Source organism: Nelumbo nucifera, chromosome 8 (assembly GCF_055504915.1).
Source record: "Nelumbo nucifera cultivar China Antique chromosome 8, China Antique-T2T, whole genome shotgun sequence".
NCBI lineage: Eukaryota > Viridiplantae > Streptophyta > Magnoliopsida > Proteales > Nelumbonaceae > Nelumbo > Nelumbo nucifera.
In genome coordinates, this window is record NC_142656.1 from 58,393,084 (window position 1) to 58,415,591 (window position 22,508).

Sequence of the window (22,508 nt, forward strand, 5' to 3'; positions counted from 1 at the left end):
TTATTATTATTCTTATTCTTATTCTTATTATTATTATTATTATTATTATTATTATTATTTTTATTATGTTGTACAAAATTTCTTAAGTACCCGCGACGGATGAGTTCCTCTATCTTGTCGATTATTACAATATTCGGTACTATGACTGTGGTCTCTATGGAAACTGCAGTACAAGTTTTTGTTCCTCTCGTTTGGGTTCCCTTTTAGGCAAGGTGGCCACTTTATGTACGGGGCGTCTTTGATCGTCATCAAGATCTCGGCCCGCTTCCTATTCAAGGGCGTGTAGTCTGTCTGACTTGCCACGGGAGCTCGAAACGGTTGGCTTGGTTTCGGCGCTCGAGCTGGATCCTTCCAGTTGTCTCCTTGATTGGGGAGTTCTTCTCTCTTTCTTTTTTCAAACCCGCCCCCAGTCCTTTGGTTGATCTCCTCCTCCGTTCGCATGAACTTGTCTGTGAGCTTAAGGAACTCAGCAATGGTCGTGGGCTGGTTGGCCACTATGTGCCACTTGAACTCCTTGTGTGTCACCCCCATCTTGGCCGCCGCGAGCTGAACTACGGGGTCCAAGTGTGGGATCTATAGGCATGCGTCGTTAAACCGCTTGATGTAGCTGTAGATGGGCTCCCCTTCCTTTTGGACCATGCCGAGGAGGCTCTCCTCGGTTCGGGGGCACCGCTTGCTGGTGACGAAGTGTGCGGTGAAGACCTACACAAACTGGGCCCAGCTCCTTATTGACTCGGGGGCCAGGTTCCTGTACCAGGTGCGAGCCACTCCTCTGAAGGTGGTAGTGAAGGCTATGCACATACAGGACTCGCTGGCCCTAGTCAGGTGCATTTGGGACTGGAAGGCATTAACATGGTCACTGGGGTCAAAAGACCCATCATACTTGTCGAGTGGGGGAAGTTTGAAGTCTCCGGGCATAGGAACTGCAAGGAGTTCTGATGACAGGGGGGAAAGGACTAAGAGGATAGGGGCAGGCTTTACCTCGTTCGAGCTCGCTTCTTTACCTCGGAGCTCAGGCAGGACGCGGGTTGCAGTTCGGTAGCTTCGCTGGCGGCGCCTCTACTGCTTGGAAGGCCCGGCGTTGGCACTGCTTGCCTCGGTGTTCCCGAGCTCGATGGGCCTGGACTGCTGGAGGTAGTCCGCGGCTAAGGTGCTGAACCAGTTTTCGGTGTGTAGGGGCTCGTCCTAAGAGCGTCGAGGTGATGCTGACTTGATGGATCCGGTTCCTGGTCCGTCGGTGCGTGGCGAGGTGGGGGCAGCCGCTCTCTCTCTCCTGCCAGGGGATGAGGCTTGGCTTCTAGAGGGGCTCCGAGCCTGGGAGGCCTGAGCTTGGGAAGCCTGGTGGGGGCGCCTGCTTTGAGGGGAGGGCTTGGCTCACCTATCGGCGGGGTACCGAGGTGGGAGCTGCGGCTCACTTTAAAGCAGTTTGGGGAACTGCTGCTGGTAGTGGTATTGAGATACATGGTGCAGCATTTGCTGCTGGTAGATTTGATGTTGTTGAAGTTGCTGCATTTGGGCTTAGATGGCCTGCATGCCATGCACCAGGTCATCAAGCTGGTTCTGGCTAGTTGCTGCGGGAGCAATGGTTGGTTCAGCAAAGGTGGTTCCAACAGAGGGAGGAAGGGGGACGTTCATGGCGGGAAGATTCATGGGCGCCACTATTCGTGGTGCATTCAGGCTGGGGATCCCATCCACTGGAAGGGGGGATGGTGAACTGTCCGATGCACACCACAGGGACTTGAAGTTGTTCCCCGATGGCGTTCATCTCCATGCTACATTCGGCATTGCTGGAAGAAGCCATGGGTGTTGGGGTTTCTTGGAAAAAGGTGCTATGAAAGTTTTAGAGGGAGGCTTTTAGAAGCGTTCCCACAGATGGCGCCAATTGATGGAGCGCAATCCGGTCGGTCCTAGCTGTCAACGATCTTGCTTCTGACTGGAGCAAAAGGTGCCTAAAACGGGGAAGAAAGCGACTAGTCTCCGAGGAGGAACCCGGTGAGAATGCTCCGAACCTCAAGTTAGTATTTTCTCAAAGGCAAGATAAAAAACTAGATGGCGCAAAGTCATCACATACCTCCATTTTTGGGGGGAAGAGGGCCTTTTATAACCACTTCGCACACTCACTCTCAAGCTCCTGTCAGGTCGGGTATCATTACCTCTGCACTTCTGTCAGTTCGGGTGTCATCACCTCTGTTGGGGAGGATAACCGCCACTGCTCTCTTTGTCGGAGCCGTCTCTGTAACTGGATGTGGCAGTGGCAGGTGGCCGTTGAAGTGCGGCTGTCAAGCGTCAGACCCTAACTCAGTCAGGTGTGCCGCCTCAGGATACAGACTCCTTTGGTGTCAGGTACGGTTGTTTAGTTCGGCGGCCTAGAGACGAAGTGCAGGAGTGGTGTGCGAGGTGAAGTCTTGAGTTCGGATAGAAGTGTGACCCGAATTGCCCTGGGGTGGGCCAGTTCGGGTTGTTGCCTTTTGCATTCCTCGTAAGGCTCGGGGTCAAAGGGAGAGTTCAGGCTCTTTTTGGGGAGCTCGGACTGCGAGTTCCTCTTCTCGGAGCTCGTGCCTTGAGCGCACTGCCGTGCCAAGCTGTCGCTCCTGCCAGGTCACCCTCGGTTGCTTCCACGTGTTGGGTGGCCAAGAGGTTGGGCCAAATCTCCCTCCATCAATTGCCCCCCACTCCTCGCGCTAAGGGTTTTGCCCTAGCGCGGGGAGTTCGTGAGGTGACGGGTGGATTTGACCCGTACTTCAAACCGGTTGACTGATGGTGTGAAGTGTGCATACGTAAGGAGATTTCTAGATTCCTCGAGCGCCGAAAAGTCAGAAAACGCACCAATCCGTCTTTAAATGCTGGGAGACGTGATGGCGAGCGTTATTTCAAATTCAAAAAAATGCGCCATTGTTGTCTTCAATGCTGGGAGACGTGCGCTGATGCCGCTTCAGTTTCCAAAGATGTGCGGCCAGTCACGTCTCGGTCTTAGGAGCCGTGCAGTCAGCTTGATCGTGAGCCGTTGGATTTGCCTCGATCAAAGTCGTCGGTTTTCGGTCACTGTGGGTATAAATAGTGGGGGACCCTCAGTCGCTTTCCATCGCCATTCTCCTGCATTCGCTTCTTGAGCTCGCGTCCAAGTTTTAGCTCGCATCAACCTTCTGTAGTCCGTTAGCTTTTTCCGGGTGAGTCAGTACTTTCTTCCTGGTTTTCCTTTCCTCCCGATGTCTAGCTCAGACAGCTTAGACATCTTTTTGAGGGGGTCAGATGCAGGTTCCACGAACCGAGTTGCGGCCTCCGATAGCCTTAGTGAGCCCAAGGCAGAGCCTGAGGTTGAGCTCCAGGGAGAGCTCGAGGAAGAGTTTGAACCCGTAGGCCGAGCCGCCTTGGGTAGTTTGGCGTCCTCCTCTCGTCGAGGTTAGACGTTAGACCAATTCGGGTCCTCAACCATGACGCCTGAGGGGCTTTACTCCCTTATCACCCAGTTCAACCTGCCCGGGGAGTATACTTACTTTATACCCTCGGGCGACTTTCCTTGGGAACACGGTCCGGACGAGATCGTGATATTCCGAGAGCAGCTCGTCGTCGGGCTGCGCCTACCTTTTCATCGTCTTATCGTCGGTACATCGGCTCATCTATTATGACATATTTGGCTGTTTGGTGCTACACCCTTCTAGCTGTGTTGCGATCTGCAGGGAGGATCCCGTCTAGCAAGAAGCTCGCGAGTGGGTCGATCTAGCTTGGCTCTGCTTCAAGAACGGAGCGACCTCCTCTGCCCCCCCCCCCCCCCCCCCCCGAGAACGCTAGACCGAGGTAAGTCCTCTATGTACACGGTTCTCGTGGCGTTGTGACTGGTGCTGGCTCACTCGGCCAATCACATTCTGTAGGTAGTCATTTTCCCATAGATAACTGTGTGAACTGTAACAATTTCTTTTCGACATCGTGCTTTCTTGGCAGCTATTACTGCAGAAGTTGAATCTACTTCTTTTGCTGAGGCCGTAAAGGATGAAAAATGGAGGGATGCAATGCAGGAAGAAATACAAGCACTTGAAAATAATCAGACATGGACTGTGGAGTCTTTGCCATCCGGAAAACGAACCATAGGATGCAAATGGGTGTATCGAATCAAGTATAACGCTGATGGGACAATGGAAAGATACAAAGCTCGTCTCATGATTCTTGGGAACAAGCAGGTTGAGGAAATTGATTATAATGAAACTTTTGCCCCAGTTGCAAAAATGGTTACTATTTGTACCTTCCTTGCTGTCGCAGTAGCTATAAATTGGGAGCTTCATCAAATGGACGTACATAACGCATTCTTGCATGGCGACCTTCATGAGGAAGTCTACATGCGAATGCCTCCTGGTTTTCAGTCAGATAAACCAGGTATGGTGTGTCGGTTGCGAAAATCTCTGTATGGCTTGAAACAAGCGTCGAGATGTTGGTTTGCTAAATTAACCACAGCCTTGAAGACATATGGGTTTCAGCAATCATGTTCAGATTACTCCCTCTTCACCTTTCATCGAGACAGGGTGCATGTGCTTGTTCTCGTGTATGTGGACGACATTATCGTGTCAGGTAATGATCGTATGGCAATTCAAGTCTTCAAGAAATATTTGAATGATTGCTTCCATATGAAAGACTTGGGACCATTGAAATATTTTTTGGGCATTGAAGTTGTCCGAAACTCAACAGGAATCTTTCTATCTCAACGTAAGTATGCTTTGGATATTATCTCTGAAGTTGGATTACTTGGTGCAAAATCTGCTCCTTTTCCTCTGGAGCAAAATCACAATCTCGCCTTGACAGATGGGCCTCTCTTATCTGATCCTGAGCGATACAGGCGCTTGGTAGGCAAGCTTATTTATCTTTCAGCAACTTGTCCAGAGTTGTCTTATTGTGTGCATGTTCTGTCCCAATTTATGCAGCAACCGCAAGAAAGACATTGGGAGGCTGCATTGCGAGTGGTATGCTACTTGAATGGAAATCCTAGTCAAGGAATTCTCTTGCGTTTAGATTGTGACTTACAGTTATATGCATGATGCGATTCAGACTGGGCGAGCTGTCCTTTGTCCCGACGTTCTCTGTCTGGATGGTTTATTCTACTTGGAAAATCGCCTATTTCCTGGAAAACTAAGAAGCAACACACTGTGGCTCATTCTTCAACGAAAGCAGTGTATCGTTCTATGGCCACGACCACGTGTGAATTAAAATGGCTGAAGGGATTGTTATTGGCTCTTGGAGGTATGCATTCAAACCCAATGTGATTATATTGTGATAGTTAGGCAGCCTTGCATATTGCAACAAACCTAGTGTTTCATGAGCGTACAAAACATATTGAAGTTGATTGCCATTTTGTACGTGATGAGATTCAAAATGGTTGCATTCGTCCTGCTTATGTGTCGACTACCGTTCAGTTGGCTAACATTTTTACAAAGGCACTGGGTCGTAGAGAATTTGAGTACTTTTTCCGCAAGTTGGGCATTCACAATCTGCATGCTCCAACTTGTGGGGGGGTGTTAGGATTAGGAGTCCGTTTAGTATTATCTTATTTGCATATATCTTCTTAACCTTTCCTTATCATGAATAGTTCAGATAGGATAGGAAAGATATATTTGAGTCTCTGTAAACTTAGGAGTTCTAATTGCCATAAGCTTAGGAGATTTGGTGGTTGTATTTATGTATATATACTTAAATTCTCAATGAATAAAATACAGAAAAGTATACACCAAAAAAGTTACAGAAAGAACAACCTGGATAGTGGTATTTACAACTTGGTTGAAAGTTTCAATGAAGTCAACACCCAATTGTTGATGAAAAACTTTAGCAACCAATCTTGCTTTGAACCTGCTAACAAAGCCATCTGGGCTGTGTTTAACCTGGTACACCCATTTATCGCCTACGACATTCCTGGTGGGTTGAAAAGGCACCGGTGGTGAAGGGAAGTGTATTCCTGATCCATGGCATGACGCCATGCTAGGCTTTTGGATGCTTGTGTATAAGAACGGGGTTCGATGACGGTGGTGGCTACAAGGGTAGTGAGAAGGGGGTATTTGGTAGAATATAGTTTGGGTTTAAATATAACTGATTGAGAGCGAGTTTTCATAGGATGGGTACGCAAGGGCTGAGAGTAGTTGTGGGATTGGACAAGGGAAGGTGATGATGGTGGGTTGGACAATGGAGAGGATGATGCAAGCAAATGATTAGCCTTTGACAATGGTGGTTCACTTGAAGAAGTACACGCAAGAGTATCCTTTGACATCGAAGTAACTGAGGGAGACTACTGAGTATGGAGCCAGTGGGCTGTTTTTGTAGTGGTAACCATTGGATGAGTGTTTGAGGAGTGGGTGGGAGTGTAGGAGTGATGGCAGTGGTAGATTGAGTACTAGAGAAAGGATAGTTGTGTAAATCAAAAACTACATGCCTAGATATGTAAATTCGATTAGTGAGAACATCCATGCACCTATAGCCCTTATGTTGACATAAGGACTATAACCCAAAAATATACACTTGGCGGAACGAAACTATAACTTATTAGAGACATATTTGCCATTGACCCTATAGTATGGGGGTTTTTTGTAATTTATCCTTTTTTTTTTAAGACTATACTATGGGAGTTTGGATCAGGTCCCCAACCTAGGCTCCGAACACGGTCCCAACAGCCTTTTGTAGCTGTATATTGGGAGCATCTCTTTGGTGTCTATAGATCAGTTAGGTAAATTGCATGATGTAGATATGTTTATTTTGGACAACCCTCCGGCTTGTATTAAACCTTTTGTGCTCTTTTCTGTTAATAGATTTGGTTGTTCTATAAAAAAACCCTCCTTAGTGGCAATGGGAATGAATCTAGATTTGTCACTCATAAAGTGCTTCATACCAACCTCACAACACTTTCACCTACGCATTGAGAACATCTACTGTACTTTGTGAGGAGCAAATCGGATTTTAACGAAAATAGATCCCATGTCTCCACAATCTTGTAGTCTTAGACATACAATGGCTTATAATGACTGAATCCAAATTGGGTTCTCAACGGTGGCCTCAATATTTTACAGGACCTGTTCAATAACTCTTAATGCTTAATGCTAAAAAAGCTATCATCCAATTCGGTATTAAGAGTGTTAATTACCAAGTTTTTGTTCATCCTTGATTTAGCACTTACTTTTTGCCATACAACGATTACATATTTATTTTCCAAAAATATGCCCAAGTAGTTTCTTCTCCTTTTATGTTAAGACCTAATCTGACCCTATTGGAACCACTTTGTCCATTGGTTTTTAAATTAGCAGTTTGATCATTTGGTTCAAACCAATCAGCATGTGATGTTTTAAAAATTAAAAGAAAATAAAAATTGGCCCTAAAAACCATTGTCTAGGCTGAATTGGTCAATGGTTCGATCATTAAGGTTAGTGGGTCATTAACTAATTCAACATTGTTTTGGGAAATTAGCAATTTGGGGGTGAAACGGAATTGATACCTTAGACAGGTCAACAATGGTTTGTAAACCTTGATGATGATGATAATAATAATAATAATAATTAACAATTATTATTATTTTTATTTTATTAGTTATCCACCAGTACTTAATTATTTTATTAAATTATTAAATAATTCATTATTTTTAATTATATAATTATGAAATACATAATTATTAATTAATCATTAGTCAATTCAATAATAATAATAATAATAAGGTAATATTTAGAAATTATTATTATTTATTTAATTATTTATTATTTATTATTTTAATTAATTAAATATTCAATATATAGTTATGAATTATCAGTTAATTATTTAATTAAGAATTATGTAATTATTTATATTAAATATATTAATTAATTCATTAAAAATAATTATGTAATTAATTGATTTGTTAAAAGTCAAGCAAGCTTTCTCATATATAGGGTAAAAAATAACCGATTTCCACTTTTTAGATGTCATGTTCATAACAACTTTATCTTAACTCTAAAATTAAGAAAAGTTCACCAATTCTAATACATCTCTAAAATTATTACATTTCAAAAAAAGGCATTTATACAAAAGTGTCAATCAGCTGATCGGTAAGGTCTCTTGTAGGTAATTGCGGAGACTTGTGACCGAATCCCGACTTCACCTGGATTGTTGTGTAGCACTTCAAAAGAAATAAAAAAAAAAAATAGAAAAGGCATTCAGATGACTTTGGTGCAAACGAACAGGCCAATCGAGAAGCATTGGTATTGTAGCACTAATTTGTTTCTAACCGGCCGAAATGTTGGGTAGCACCAATGCCAATACTTCGGGGTTCAAGAATTGGAAGTATGGTTGCTAGCTTCTTCTAGTGTCTATTTTGAGCCCTAATGTCATGTGGGTAGTTTTGCAATGGAAGAAATCTGTGTGGCGTCCAGGTGTTGTTCAATGAGATGGCTCTATCAAGGTCAGTGGCACTGGATCATGACCTCAAGACTCATGGCTAGGGCTCTTTGTGGCTCTGACCGGTTTATGGGAAGTATCGCTTACGTGCCAAAGGGGGAAGGCCATGATGAGAGGCAATTGTGGCACCGGTGAGGAGAGACACCTGTATGCCAAGGATGATAGGCAACTGTTGAGCCAGAACATGCCTGTGTTTTAAGGGCAACAGGGTAGCTCAATTGGCTTAGATATGGGGCTGGCGAGGTGAAAGGATATGCTTGAGCCAGTCCCATAAGTCAAGCTTTCATTTAGTGTGTGTGGCGCAATGCCGGTCTATACATTGTCCCCATAAATATGTGTGCGCCCATAAAGAACCCTGATAGTCAAGCAAGCCATTAACCAGGAAATTGGTTTAGGAGTATTAAGGTCAAGCACGGAGAGAAGTTGACCATCCTTCCTCCAAAGATTACGTTAAGTTTTTTGTGGTCAGTCAATAAGAAACATGACTTCTCCCAATAATTATATTAACAAAATTTACAATAGTGCCACTCGCCTGCCAAGCGTAGACAAGGTATTTGAACAGGTCGAAATGTTGTGTATGTAGCACCAATGCCGATACTTCGGGGTTCAAGATGAAGTATGGTTGCTAGCTTCTTCTAGTGTCTATTTCGAGCCCTAAGTCATCTGATCTACTTTCTACCCAAAAAAATGTCATCTGATCCACTAGGGAGTAGCTTTGATCCGTTTTCATCCCAATCGGTTCTATCCTTTCTGATTCATCCATTTTCGTGAGGTCCGGCTAGTTAACGTGGTCCCTGCTACTGAGGGATAGGAGCAGAAAACATGTATCGAAAGAAAGAGCCTTGCAGAAACTTTCAGCGAGGCAGGTAATCTCTCATCCCTTCTTCCTTCTCTGTCTTCTCTCTTGTTGCCATTTCTTTTTCTGTTTCTTCCTTTTTTACTTCCCGGAGCGTTGGCTACTTAGATGAATCCCGAATGAGATGCAGAACTGAACTTATGTCTTTTTTTTTTTGAGCAATCATGTGGGTAGTTTATAGGGTTGACTATACGTCTAATGGTAATCATCTAGAGTTTTCTTACCCAAGGGGGTGATACGATATCCTTTAAATAGCTTTCTCCAGTGCGGCAGAAAATGTAATTTATTTCTTGACAAGTTTCTATCGAGGAAGATGTTGTTATGTACCGTCAATTCAAGATATTTCTTCAAGAAAACAGAGCTACTGATTCTAATGATTTCCGTTTTCAATTATTTTTCTTTGGGGTTTTTATGATTCAGTTCACCCCTAGGTGGAGCTAGGATTTCCTAGGGGTGGATTGAATCCTGCCCGCGGATTGATGCCAAATTCACGGGCAGGATGTGGTTTATAGAGGGGGGGGGGTATTAGTACACTAGGAGGGGGCTACAAAAAAGATTTCTGAGGGGGATTGCAGTCCGAAAATTCCTTTTTCTTTTTTTGTAGATTTTGATATTTGACATTCTTTCGGATTCCAGATTGTAGGGAAAATGAATGATAACAACAAGAACAACAAAAATAGAAATAAAAATGAAAATAATAATAGAACTAGAATTTTGTAATCCTTTCTGAGGTCTTCAATGACACTGTTAAAAGTAAAGAGGATTAATTTTAGCGATCAATTAAATCCTTTGATGCTTTGGGAATGTGCTTCTTCATTTTCATGCTTGCTTTTGCTTTTCGAATACACTTATTTTGCAAGAATGCTTTTTGGGTTCCACCTTAGACTCCATGTAGTTTATTTTCCATCATGCATTAATTTGGTGCTTGGTTCTTCTTCATTTATAAATTTTTTGTCTCATCTCACCATAGCAATTGTGTGGCTCAGATAGCATACAGATGAAGGCATTTACACGAGTTTTGTTCGATTTATTTTTTTTAAGGACAATTTTACATTGTAGTTATGGTCGTAATTAGTATATAAGGGCATCTTTGAGTTGTTGAATGAGAATACATGAATTGTTTCTGACTATGTGTTAGTATCTTCTAGCTGTCAATATGGTGAACGGTGCAAGTTTCTCCATGTGACTCAACAACAACCGAAGCCAAATCCCTTTGGATTCGGCACTGGGTCACAATATAACACAAATCAATCACAACAAAAACCTAACCCATTCGGATTTGGAGTACAAAGCAGTTCACAGTCAAAAGGGGCCTTTGATTTTAGTGCCAAAAACCAGAATCAGTTTAAGGTTTGTTACTTAGTACCTTCATACTTTCATAACCCTTCACTAACAATTTTAGTGGGAAGTTTCCATTTGGTAAATTAAGCATGATTTCACTTTGTTCCTTACATTGTTCAATTTTGTTCTATGGTTTGTTATTTAGTTTCTTTAGTAAAATCTAGGCAGTTTAATCTATACATTTTTGTACTCATTACACTATTTTTCTTGTGTTATTTATGCTGTCTTGTACATACGGGATCAGCCATTTGAAAATAAGTGGGTGCGTTCCTCTACTTTGCCCCTTTCCTCATCTCGGCAAGCTGACAATCAGGCTCAGGTTCCTCCTCATAAGTGAGTACTCTATTGGTTCTTGTTTTAGTTTTAGAACTTTCTGTTGGTTGTTCTTTCTTGTAGTTGGAACAGAGTAATTTCACTGAGCAAATTTCCATTTGTTTTATGCCTAGATGCACAGATCCTGAATCATGCAAACAGCAAATTGTTGAAGATTTTGAGCATGAAAGACCACTTTGGAACCTTACTTGCTATGGCCACTGTAAATAGTGCGTTTTACATCACTATTGGAGCAATAATCTTTTACTCTCCATAAACTTAAAATTCCATGTCTTGAAATGGTTTTATATGTTCTTCTCACTTCTCTTGTCTCCAATGAGAACAAATAAATGATCCAGTCATCCACTGCTCGCTGAGCTAAAGTGTGTTTGTTGCTTGCAGTCACCCATGTGATATTGTTGGTGATATTAGCTATGAAGAATTGCGGGCAGCAGCATATGATGGAGCAAAGAATAAAATGAGCTTGGAGTCCATTGTAAGCTTGTGATATCTATGACTACTTTTTGAAGTTACAGTGAGTGACAGATTTATCTAATTTGTATTTCCTAAATGCTCTGAAAAGCAGAGTATGCTTCAGATATTTTTTGATTGGTAACAGATAACTTTTATTTTAGGGAAAACTTCGTAAACTACCCCTACTGTTTAGCTAGTTGACAAATTGTACCCTCACTGTTTAACTATTGTCTTAAACCACCCCTACTGTTTCTGACATTTGACTTGATTTACCCCTGCTGTTAGCGTCTATTAATGTTCTGTCAAAATCTGTACACACATGACATCACATGATGCATAATTTTTTTTTTTAAAACCCAATATTACCTTCTTTGTATTTAATCTCAAATCTGATGAACTCAGATCATCTTCTTCATTGATGTTGGAAAATCTGGCTTTTTTTTGGTACTTGATATCCAAATTGGGGAAGACGAACAGAGGTTGAAGGAACTGACGAGCTTGCAGGTTGGTGTACACGTGGCCTTCAGGGGCTGGCGGGAAAGCCTGGTGCGTGTGGGCGAAATACAGAGGAAGGGGAACAGTCGCAGGGGTGCCCCAAGTCTCGAAGCTTTCCCTTTAAGGCTTCTAATTGAAATTTTTTCGAAGAGGGGTTGTTTAAAGAGGGCGGCCCGTCCTATGCTGACGTGCTAAAATGGGAAAGAGTCGTTTGTGCTCAAAGTCTTTCCTTGAACCGGCTTTAAAGAAGGTTGGGCCGGACGGGTCAGTAGGTGAGCCTTCACTTGGTTTTAAAAGCCCATGTGACAACTTAAGTCATCACGTGGGGCGGGGCAGGCTTGGGGAGATGATAGATGGCAACATTCATCTATCATCGTCCAGGTCTCGCCCTCTTGACTGTGGAGGGGCTAAGTTGGCGAGCAAAGTAGAAGGACACCGTCCTCTGTGCTGGGTTCGACGGACACTTCTGATCGCCCGAACCCACACTATTCGAGAGGTAGTACAGAAGAGAAGGAAGAGGCCGACCAAGGTTGGATAAGCTGCAGCTCAGATTCTGAATATGATGAAAGTTCAGAAGCCTGTGGGAGTTTAGGCAATGCAGCAGATGAAGCTCTATCTAAAGTTCAAAACAGGGATCCTTTTAGCCTGGATTGTTTGTTCTTAGGGGATTTGGTGGGGGAGGGAAAGGAGGAGGGGGAGGAGCGGGTGAATGATCTTAACCCAATTTTGGCTGAGCCCCCCTAGTTCTAGTGCTTTGCAAGAGGCCGAAAAGGAGGTAGCTCGGGTCTTCTCAGAGCCGAACAAGGGTACCTCACAGAGAGGTACATACTTGGGTACAAAAAGGGGTCATTGTGTTGATACAGTGACAGGGATTTTCTTCCCCTAACTCTGGGAGACAGAGTGCTCTAATTTCTCAAAAAGAAAGTGACTACCACTCCTTCGCCTTTGCTCTCTCCTCACTTCTCTGCCTCAGGTAAATCCCTCAACTCTGTCAATACAGTTTTGGATACTGATGAGCGCTCTGTGTCTCTTGTTCCAGATTCTCTTCCCAACCAAGAGTCGGAAGCCCTTGGTCTGAAAGCTACATTGTGTCTACAAGGGGGGGGGGGAAGTGGGTAATGAAACTTGCAGAGACAATAATATGGGAAATCTTAGAAAGCCTTTTGGGTGAAGTGGAAAGGAAGGAATTGCAGAGAGGGAGCCTGGAGGGGACACAAATGGCTGTAGTTGGAGGTAATGTGAGAAGGAACAAGAAGTTTCCTAGGAGTGAGGAGAGTGCATTTTTAGAAAAAGAGGAATCTAATGGGGAAGAGTCAGTTGCAGAGTTTGTGAAAAAGTTGGGGTGCAAGCTGAAGAACCCAAATGATCTAAAAGCCTACATGCAAAAGAAAGAGGACAGCAAGTTGAAGTTTAGAAGGCTGAGTGAAGTGGAGAGGTTAAAAAAAGATATTGAGGGGGACAAGAAGTTTGAAGTGAAAGGGATTAGAAGAAAAGGGTCTAAATAGATCTTGGAGGAGTTAGGGTTAAGGTTAAGAGTTTTCAATGAGAATCCTAAGTTGGAATGTGAGGGGGTTGGGCAGCATTAGGAAGAGAGCAACAATTAAAGAGGTAATTAATAAGTTTAATCCGGATTCAGGAGTCCAAAAGAATAGGTTTTGATTGTAGATGGGCAAGGAGTGTGTGGAGTTCTAGGGGTATAAAGTGGGTGGCTGCTCCTTCGTGGGGTTCCTCAGGAGGGATTGTGACCTTGTGGAAAGAAGAGATACTCATAGGTGTGGAGGAGCTAATTGGAGATCATTTTGTCTCCCTAAAGTTCAAACAGGTGGACGATGGATATGAATGGGTACTAACAAATGTGTATGGCCCCAATGACTATAGGCAGAGGGAGAAATTATGGGAAGAATTGAGTGACATTAGAGGCCTCTGGGATGGGCCTTGGTGTGTGGGAGGGGATTTTAATGTAGTGAGATTTACGGAGGAAACCAACAACCCCAGACAGAGAGTGACAACAAGTATGAGGAAGTTCAACCAATTTGTGGACTCTTTTGAACTCAAAGAACATCCTTTCCTAAATAATAACTTCACTTGGTCCAACCTTCAATCAAGGACAATTTGCTCTAAGTTGGACAAATTTTTGTTCTCAACAGATTGGAAGGAACATTGGGGCAATATTATTTCTAGGGCTCTCCCTAGACTTACTTTAGACCACTGGCCTATAGTGTTGGTCAAGGAGGAAATAAGAGGAGTAGGGTCCTACCCCTTTCAAGTTTGAAAATATGTGGTTGACTCATCCGGGTTTCATTGAGAAGATTAGAGAGTGGTGGGAGCAAGCTAATCCGGTAGTTGATTGGGAGGGAATGAGGTTCCATAAGAAACTCCGATACTTAAAATCTCAATTAAAAGAGTGGAATAGGCTGGAGTTTGGAAGATTAGAAGAGAGAAAACAAGTTCTAGTGGAGCAAATCGAGGATTTGGACCTGAAGGAAGAGAGAGGCCCCTTTGGAGAGGAAGAAAGGAAGTTGAGATGGGTTTTGAGGAAGCAGATGGAGGACATCCTGGTTAAGGAGGAAATCAGTTGGAGGTAAAATTCCAGGTGTAAGTGGCTAAAGGAGGGAGACAAAAACACAAGGTTTTTCCATTTAGTGGCAAATGGAAGGAGAAAGAAGAATTTCATCTCTAATTTAGAAGTTGATGGAGCAATTTTGTCCCACCCGGCTGAAATTGCAGAGGCTCTAGTAAACCACTTCAAATCTATTTTTAGAAGGCCTATGAATGAGAGAGTGTGGTTGGAGGGTTTGGATAGGCCGACTCTAAGTGCAGAGAAGAGAGAGTGGTTAGAAAAAAGGTTTGATATGGAGGAGGTAAAGGAAGTAGTATTCTTTATGGATAGGACAAAAGCTCCAAGTCCAGATGGGTTCACAATGGCCTTTTACCAGGATTGTTGGGATATTTTGGAGAATGATCTTAGATCGGTTTTTGAGGAGTTCCACAGGAGGGGTGTAATAAACCCGGGCTTGAACTCAACTTTCATTGCCTTAGTCCCAAAAAAGAAAGATGTTTCTCAACCTAAGGATTTTAGACCTATTAGTCTGGTGACTAGTTTGTACAAAATCATTGCAAATGTGCTGTTTCTCAGGATAAAGAAGGTGCTCCCCTCTATTATTGCACCCAACCAAGGTGCTTTTGTGGCGGGAAGACAGATCACCGATCAGATTCTCATTGCAAATGAGAGCTTGGAGAGCTTTAGGAAGTCAAAGAAGAAGGGAGTGGTTTGCAAATTGGATTTGGAGAAGGCTTTTGACTTGGTTGATTGGTCTTTCTTGATGGAGGTGTTAAGGAGTTTTGGTTTTGGTGACAGGTGGTGTACGTGGATCTGGGGCTATGTTAGGACTTGCCATTATTCTATCCTGGTGAACGGGACTGTGGTTGACTTCTTTCCTGCGTTGAGAGGTCTAAGACAAGGAGATCCTCTTTCCCCTTTTCTTTTCACCCTGATTGTTGATGTGCTTGGGCGATTGATCCATAGAGCAGACTCGAGGAATCTGATAAGAGGGTGGAGAGTAGGAAGGGAGGAGGTTCCCTTAACTCTTCTACAGTTTGCAGATGATACTATCCTTTTCTGTGAAGGAGGGGACTTCAATTGGATCCGGAATCTAAAGTTGACAATACAATTTTTTGAGCAGATATCTAACCTCAAGGTAAACTTCGATAAGAGTTGTGTGGCGGGAGTGAATGTGACCGAAAGAGACCTAAGGGAATTTGCAGATGAGCTAGGTTGTGCAATTGCGAACTGGCCCCTGACATATTTGGGCCTCCCTTTAGGAGATAATCCTAAGAGTGTTAGCTTTTGGGCTCCGGTAGTGGAGAGGTTTGAGAAGAGGCTAGCGGCCTGGAAGAGAAATTATCTTTCTTTAGGTGGAAGAGTCTCTCTCATTAGGTCTACCCTAGCTAACCTACTTGTTTACTATCTGTTAGTGTTTAAGATCCCCTCGAAGGTTTCAATTCTTTTGGAAAAATTAATAAGGAACTTTTTCTGGGAGCCTGGAAAGGAAAAGAGAGATCATAGGGTGAGTTGGGAGGTGGTCTCTAGGTGTAAAACTAGGAGGTCTTGGGATTGGTAATTTCAAGAAAAGGAATATGGCTCTACTGGGGAAGTGGTTGTGGAGGTTCTCTTTGGAAAGGGATAATTTGTGGACTAAGATTGTGGCTAGCATTCATGGGCTGGAAGACAATGGCTGGGATCCTAGAATCTTGGCAAGGGCTTCAGCTACTTCTCCTTGGAAATCCATCCACAATCTGCTTCCAGTTTTCTCCCCTTGGATCAGGTATGGTCTAAATTCTGGTAACCGAATAAATTTCTAGGAACATCTTTGGATCGGGGATTCTCCTCTGAAAGACCAGTTTCCTTCCTTGTATGCTCTTTCAAATTTGAAAAATGAACCCATATCTTCGTTCCTGGTCCCTTCAGCCTCCACTTCTGGCTTTGGATGGAACCTTGGCCTGCATAGGGCAATTAGGGATATAGACTTGGATAGCTTGGTAGCTCTGCTAGCCTCCCTTGAGGGTGTCTTCCTAAACCCTGCTAAGGAAGACACCTGATTTTGGACCCTTTCTATCTCTGGTACCTTTTCTTGTGCTTCATTCTTTGAAACCTTAACTCAACCTCCTATTCCCTTGGGGTTGTCCTTTCCAGTTAAGGAAATTTGGAGCAGGCCTATTCCTCCTCGGGTTGTTTTTTTTTTTGTTGGGAAATTTTCCTGGAAAGAATCAACACTTTAGACTTACTTCAGAGAAAGAGACCCTACTATTGTCTACTTCCTAATAGATGTGCTCTTTGTAAAGCTGATGGGGAATCTGGCTACCACCTCATGGTCTCTTGTAAGGTTGCTAAAACTGTTTGGGAGTGGGTTTTCTCCCGTTTTGGGTGTTCTTGGTATCCTCTGGAGACTGTCCAAGGTTTGTTTTTTCCTTCTTTTTTTCAGTTGGCCTAAGAAGCGAGGGAAGATTATGTGCAGGTGTATTAAGGCAGCAGTATGCTAGTCTTTGTGGGAAGAAAGAAACTCACACATCTTTTCTGACAAGGAAAGAACATTGGAAGATTTGTTAGATCGAATCCTTTTAAGAGCTGTCCACTGGCTAAAATCTTTGGAGTTATTTTCAGATTTTCCTATGGATGACTTTCTAAGGAACTGGAAAGAGATTGCTTCCACTGCTAGATGCAAGAGGACTCTTTGTCCGTTCTGGTCCCCTCCCCCCTCGGGCTTTATAAAGCTGAATTTTGATGGTAGCAGCGTAAGGAATCCATGGCCCTCTGGGATTGGAGGAGTCTTTAGGAATGAGGAAGGGATTGTTATTGCTTTATTCTCTGGCCCTATTGGAGAAGGTGACTCTCTTAGGGCTGAGATCCTTGCAGCGCTTGAAGGTATTCAAAGAGCAAAGGAATTAAATATTAGCCGCTTGATTCTGGAAGGTGATTCGAAGGTGGTGGTTAGTTGGTTGAAGACAGAGGACAGTGGTTTGTGGAACTTTAACAATGAAAAAAAAACAGTTCTTATGGCTGGGTAGGGACATTGAGATTCAGTACAGCTGGGTGAAGAGGAGTGCCAACTCATTTGCCGATGGATTGGCCAAGCAAGGAGTGAATAGGGAGGCTGTTTTTTGGGCCAGCTTTTAATATTTTCTTTGCATTCCCCGTGTTTTCTGTTTTTTGGGGAGCTAAGTTATTTTATCTCCCCCTTTGTATCCTTATTCCTTCTCTTCTCTTAATTTAATGAAGATGATGTTATTGATCAAAAAAAAAATTGTATTTCAAAATGAAAATCCAATTGCTTCAAATAATGAAACAAACATTAATAAAAGCAGTTATCCATTAATCTCCAGTGCAAAACTTTTTATCAAAAAAAAAAAAAAACTCCACTACAAAAATTCTACTGCTAAAACACTCATCACAGGTGATCTTAAAAACTGTTATCCATAATTCAAATATGACTGAAGCTAGAACAGACTCTACCAATATTATGTCCACATACACCTTAAGAAGTGGTGGCTCCCATCTTCCTTGGAGTTGCTTGAGTACCTTCTCCATAGTTACTCTTGAATCTGTGCAGGAGATGACGAAGGTACCTCATTCAACCTGTTCCAGTCATCTGTTGGTCTTCCTTTTGATCGCCTTCGCGCTCCAGTTATACTTCCTGATACAACTTGAAGGGAACCTGCAAGTGGTGCATGTGCTCTTGTGAAGGTGAAAGCTGTGGTGCCCGCACCTCACACAGAGTGTGAGTCTTGTTTCTGGGAGATGTTCCCAATGTGTGGCTGGAACATGCTGTGAGGTCGGTGTGAGGAGCAGATCTGAATTCAACTGCACACTTTTTAGTCTCATCTCCTTTTGTGTTCTTTATTTGGTCCTGGTTGTTTTCTCTCTTTGATTCCAGGTGGACACCTCCCTTGGATGTAGTGTGTCTATTTGACCAATGTTTTTTTAGACAACTGAAGAAATGTGGAAGAGTTATGTGGAGAGCCACAAGAGCAGCTATTCTTTGTGCTGTTTTGGAGGAAAGATAATAGAATTTTTTAAGGAGTGGAGAAATCCAAGGAGGAAACTGTAATAAAAATAACCATTATGATTATCAGTTGAAACTTTGGACTCGTTCAAAGACTTCTCAGTTGAGGATGTATATAAGAGCTGGGGAGAAGTGGCAGCTACAACTACCAAAAACAGAATGTGCAGGAATTGTGGTCCCCACCAACACAACAAAGAACAAAGTTGAATTTTGATGGGAGTTCTAGAGGTAATCCAGGTCCTTCAGGTATTGGGGGAGTATTCAGAGATGGAGAGGGTAGAATCTTTGCTATGTTTTCGGGGCTAATAGGAGTGGGGGACTCATTGAGAGTGGAGGTGATGGCTTTGCTTCAAGGGGTAAGATTTGCCATTGATTGGTTGCATTCAGGCAGATTAGGAGCATAGATATATAGACAACCCATAAGGGAAATCCTCAACATAACAAGGGAGATTGGAGCAAGCTTCAAGTGGATAAGAAGATCAACTAATGGATTAGCTGATACCTTAGTCAAACAAGGGACTGTGAGGGATAGTTTGTTTTGGGCAGTGTTGTAAAAAGAGTACTTTGGGTTGAACTCCCTAATTTAGTGATTGACAGTTATACTAATTTTATGTTAATGAATTTACTGTTTCCAATAAAAAAAAGACAATGGAAGCCTTGTTTGAAATTATCAAGATTAGGGGATATTTTTGGATAAAGTCGTTAGAGTTGTTTAATCCTTTCTTAGTTGAAGACATTGCAAGTTTGATTATTCATCAAACAAGGATAAAGTAATTAGGCATTGGGGTGTAGTATGGGAAACCTGGGGCTTTCGAGGGTGGGAGGAGTAATAAGGGATGAAGTGTAAAAGCTATCTATTTGGGAGCAATAGGGGAAGGTGGTTCCACAAGGGCTGAAATGTCTATCTTACAAGGTGTCCAACTAGCTCATGATATGGAGGTGGAGAAATTGATAATTGAAGGGGATTCTAAGGTGGTCATTTGCTGGATGAAATAGGAGTGAAGATATTTGTGGTTGTATAGTAATGAGATGAAGAAATACAAATGGTGGATAAGGAATTTGCAAGTGGTGGCTCAGTGGACTCCAAGATCGGCCAACTCTCGGGCAGATTGTATTATGAAGCAAGGAGTGAATAGAAATTCTTTATTTTGGGCAATAACTTAAAGGTTGGGGAGGGAAAAAATTGCTGTTTTCTTATCTTTGTACTATTAGATGTAATATTTTGTTCTTATTAGGAAATCATTTTCTTTGTTGCTGATAAAAAAAATGCAATAGGTAACTGTGCCAAGATTTTTGTCTGTTTTATTGCTTATTTTAGAACAAAAATAAAACAGCTGAGTTCAGCAAGTTTTAGTATGGTCTTTTTATCAGCATATCCTAACTATTAAGTACTGATATTGTAGCACTGATTAAACGGTCTTTTTATCAGCATATTCATTTCTTTGTAATGATGAACATGTTCATGTTTCAGGTTCAAAGAGAAAGGAGTTTACTCAATTCAAAGTTAATTGAATTTGAGAACTTACTAAGAAATCCATATGTTAAACCCAATTCTGTTCCTTCTGGGCCAAGCCCATTTCCTGGGACCAATTCCAATGTATCCCCAGTGGCTGTTCCAAATAATATGCCTCCTTCAATGTCTAGTTTTAGTCAACTGGGAACATCACTTAATCTGGGATCTGGTACTGGGTAAGGCCCCTCTCTGCAAATAAGTTCTCATTGTTCTTCTTGTTACACTGAAAGTGTTTCCATTCTTTTCTTATTGATAGGCAAATTACAAGATCATCCATTAAGAATAAATATAGTATTTGATATGACTCATGTATTCTGCAGGTCCCATCTCCAAGGGTACTAATTTTTGGTACTTAATTTATGTGTTTTGCAGTGCCTCTATGTCATTAGATAATCCTTTTATTCAAGCAAGTTCTTTCCAAAATTCAGGCCAGACTTCAAGTGGATTGGGTGTTAACATCTCAACATTTAGAAATGAAGGTCTAGATTTGAAATCTTTTAAAGCTAATGTTTGAGATTCCAAATGATGTACTGCTTCTGATTACGGATCGTACAGGTACTACAGGATCATTATGGAGCCAACAACCTGTACAGCCACTTGGAAGTGCCTCTAAATTTAACATTTCAAACTCAAACAACAATTTCACGGGTACTATAAGCAGCCAATTTTCTACTTCCTCGGCAGTGTCAGCACAGCTTCCCAGTTCAACTAACTGGTCAGAGCTTTTAAAACCCAATATCCTTTCTCTATTAATTGTTTTGGACATCTTATGCATTTGCAACCTATGTTGTTTTCAATCATTTTAACATACACAGTTCCCTTTCTGCAGGGATAGCAATAAAACAGCTATTAATAAGAATGCAAGTATTTGGCAAGAGGAATGGAATCCAGGAGAGGTAGAAAATAGACTACACTTAAATTTTTTGGGAATCTTAACTAGCTATAAACTGCTCTCTGTAGGTGTTGTCCATCCAATATGTAGGTACTAGGTTAGTGATAAACTCTGAGCGTGGTATCAAGAATGTTATTGATGGGCAGTTTCTATACCATCACTTTACGGCTGCTGTCACATCTAACAAATTATTTTGCTATTCATCTTTATGTTTTCTTAACATTTAAAAATAAAAAAAAAATGAGAAAGAGAAATTCAAGGGATTGCACCATAATAACAGTGAATAATAATCCAGCTCCCTAACACTGAACTGTTGCGTCTTTCTGCAGATTCCAGAAGAAGCACCTCCAGATGAATTTTTATAGGATGGTTACTGTTAGGATGAAGCCAGCCAGTTGTACAGGAAGAGGGTAAGGTCCTAGCTGGCTTGTACTTTATTGGATGCTTGGTCTTTCTGTTGGCAATGGTTCTCCATTTGGTCATAAAGGTCTCGCACTTATATGTATCAACTCTGGAGGGGTGGAATCAAGGGGGCAAGAGAATCTTATGGCTGGACATCAATGGTAAATCAAAGCTGACTTATTGGCAAGGCCTATTGCACACCTTTGGGTTCATTGAAGAACAATCTCTTGTTGGCTTTTTATTGTTCCGACCTTTCAACCTGATGCTTAGAAATGTAGGTCAATTATTTCTAATAAAGTATTAAAATATTATTATCATTATCATCATTTGAAATTGTCACGTGCAAGTACACATTTATTAGTAAAAAGAAACTCCCTAATGGAATAGGAAGCCACGCAATGAGAAAGGAGACTAAAGCAAAAATGTTTGTTGCTCTTCTTTATGAGACCCATCAAAAATTAGTTTCGGATTCATGTCAGACTAATATTGGGTAGGCTAAATAAATCGAGATGAGCACTCATTTTGCTCGATTCTAATCATAGCCCAGCTGCGATATAAAATTTATCTTATAAGAAGAGCACTCATTTTGCTCGATTCTAATCATAGCCCAGCTGCGATATAAAGTTTCTCTTATAAGAAGACAAGTTATTTGAGCAAAATGATCTTCCCATCTTGATTAGGATCTCTAGAAGATGTGCCTAAATCAGTAGTCCTCCCTGTGCTATCTATTCTTTATCTTGAATTCAATGAATTAGCACCGACGAGTATTTGGTGTTCAAACTTTGTAACTGTAGGGGTGAGGTTGAAGGTGGTTTAGGCAGCCATCGCTTTAAAGGGATATGTGGAAGAGCAATTGTGCTCCTGTTTGCCAAAAGGAGGGATTTCACGGAGGGTACTGTCGAGGCTTCTGACGCCGATGTTTTTGCACTAAACATTGTTAGTGCATGAGATTTCTTCACAAATATCAATCGTCGATCGATGACTAATTAACATATTTTGCATCATCTCTCCTACAAATAAATTGGGGAGCATCTATGGAGTCTATTGTGTCTTTGTCTTCTTGCTAATTTTTGTCGTATAATTTTAAATTTTTTTTGTCTAGCTATATCTCTTTTAATCTATTTTTCCACTCTGCTTATCAAAAAAAATAAATTATACGTTAACTCCCATGACGAACATAGAGTAGGAGATGGACATAGAGTTGGAGTCAAAATCGAAGATAGATATAGAGACAGGCATGGGCATGGAGTAGAAGTGGGTTTTCATTGTGAA

At 42.1% G+C, this 22,508-nt stretch overlaps 1 protein-coding gene across 2 annotated transcripts; it reads left to right on the forward strand.

Annotated features, from left to right (window-relative positions):
- The first annotated feature begins 8,921 nt into the window (after nucleotides 1-8,921).
- LOC104612624 (Zinc finger C-x8-C-x5-C-x3-H type family protein) lies at nucleotides 8,922-21,558 on the forward strand. 2 transcript variants are annotated; one of them, XM_010280111.3, is made up of 10 exons: nucleotides 8,922-9,257; nucleotides 10,396-10,597; nucleotides 10,833-10,921; nucleotides 11,035-11,130; nucleotides 11,303-11,396; nucleotides 19,901-20,118; nucleotides 20,315-20,421; nucleotides 20,498-20,657; nucleotides 20,772-20,838; nucleotides 21,164-21,558. In XM_010280111.3, the coding sequence occupies exons 1-10, from the start codon at nucleotides 9,214-9,216 to the stop codon at nucleotides 21,197-21,199; spliced, it is 1,113 nt and encodes a 370-aa protein (XP_010278413.1). In that variant the 5' UTR covers nucleotides 8,922-9,213; the 3' UTR covers nucleotides 21,200-21,558. The 2 variants fall into 2 exon arrangements, with proteins under 2 accessions (XP_010278413.1, XP_010278414.1); XM_010280112.3 differs by having other exon boundaries at nucleotides 8,976-9,257; nucleotides 20,507-20,657.
- The last annotated feature ends 950 nt before the right edge of the window (nucleotides 21,559-22,508 follow it).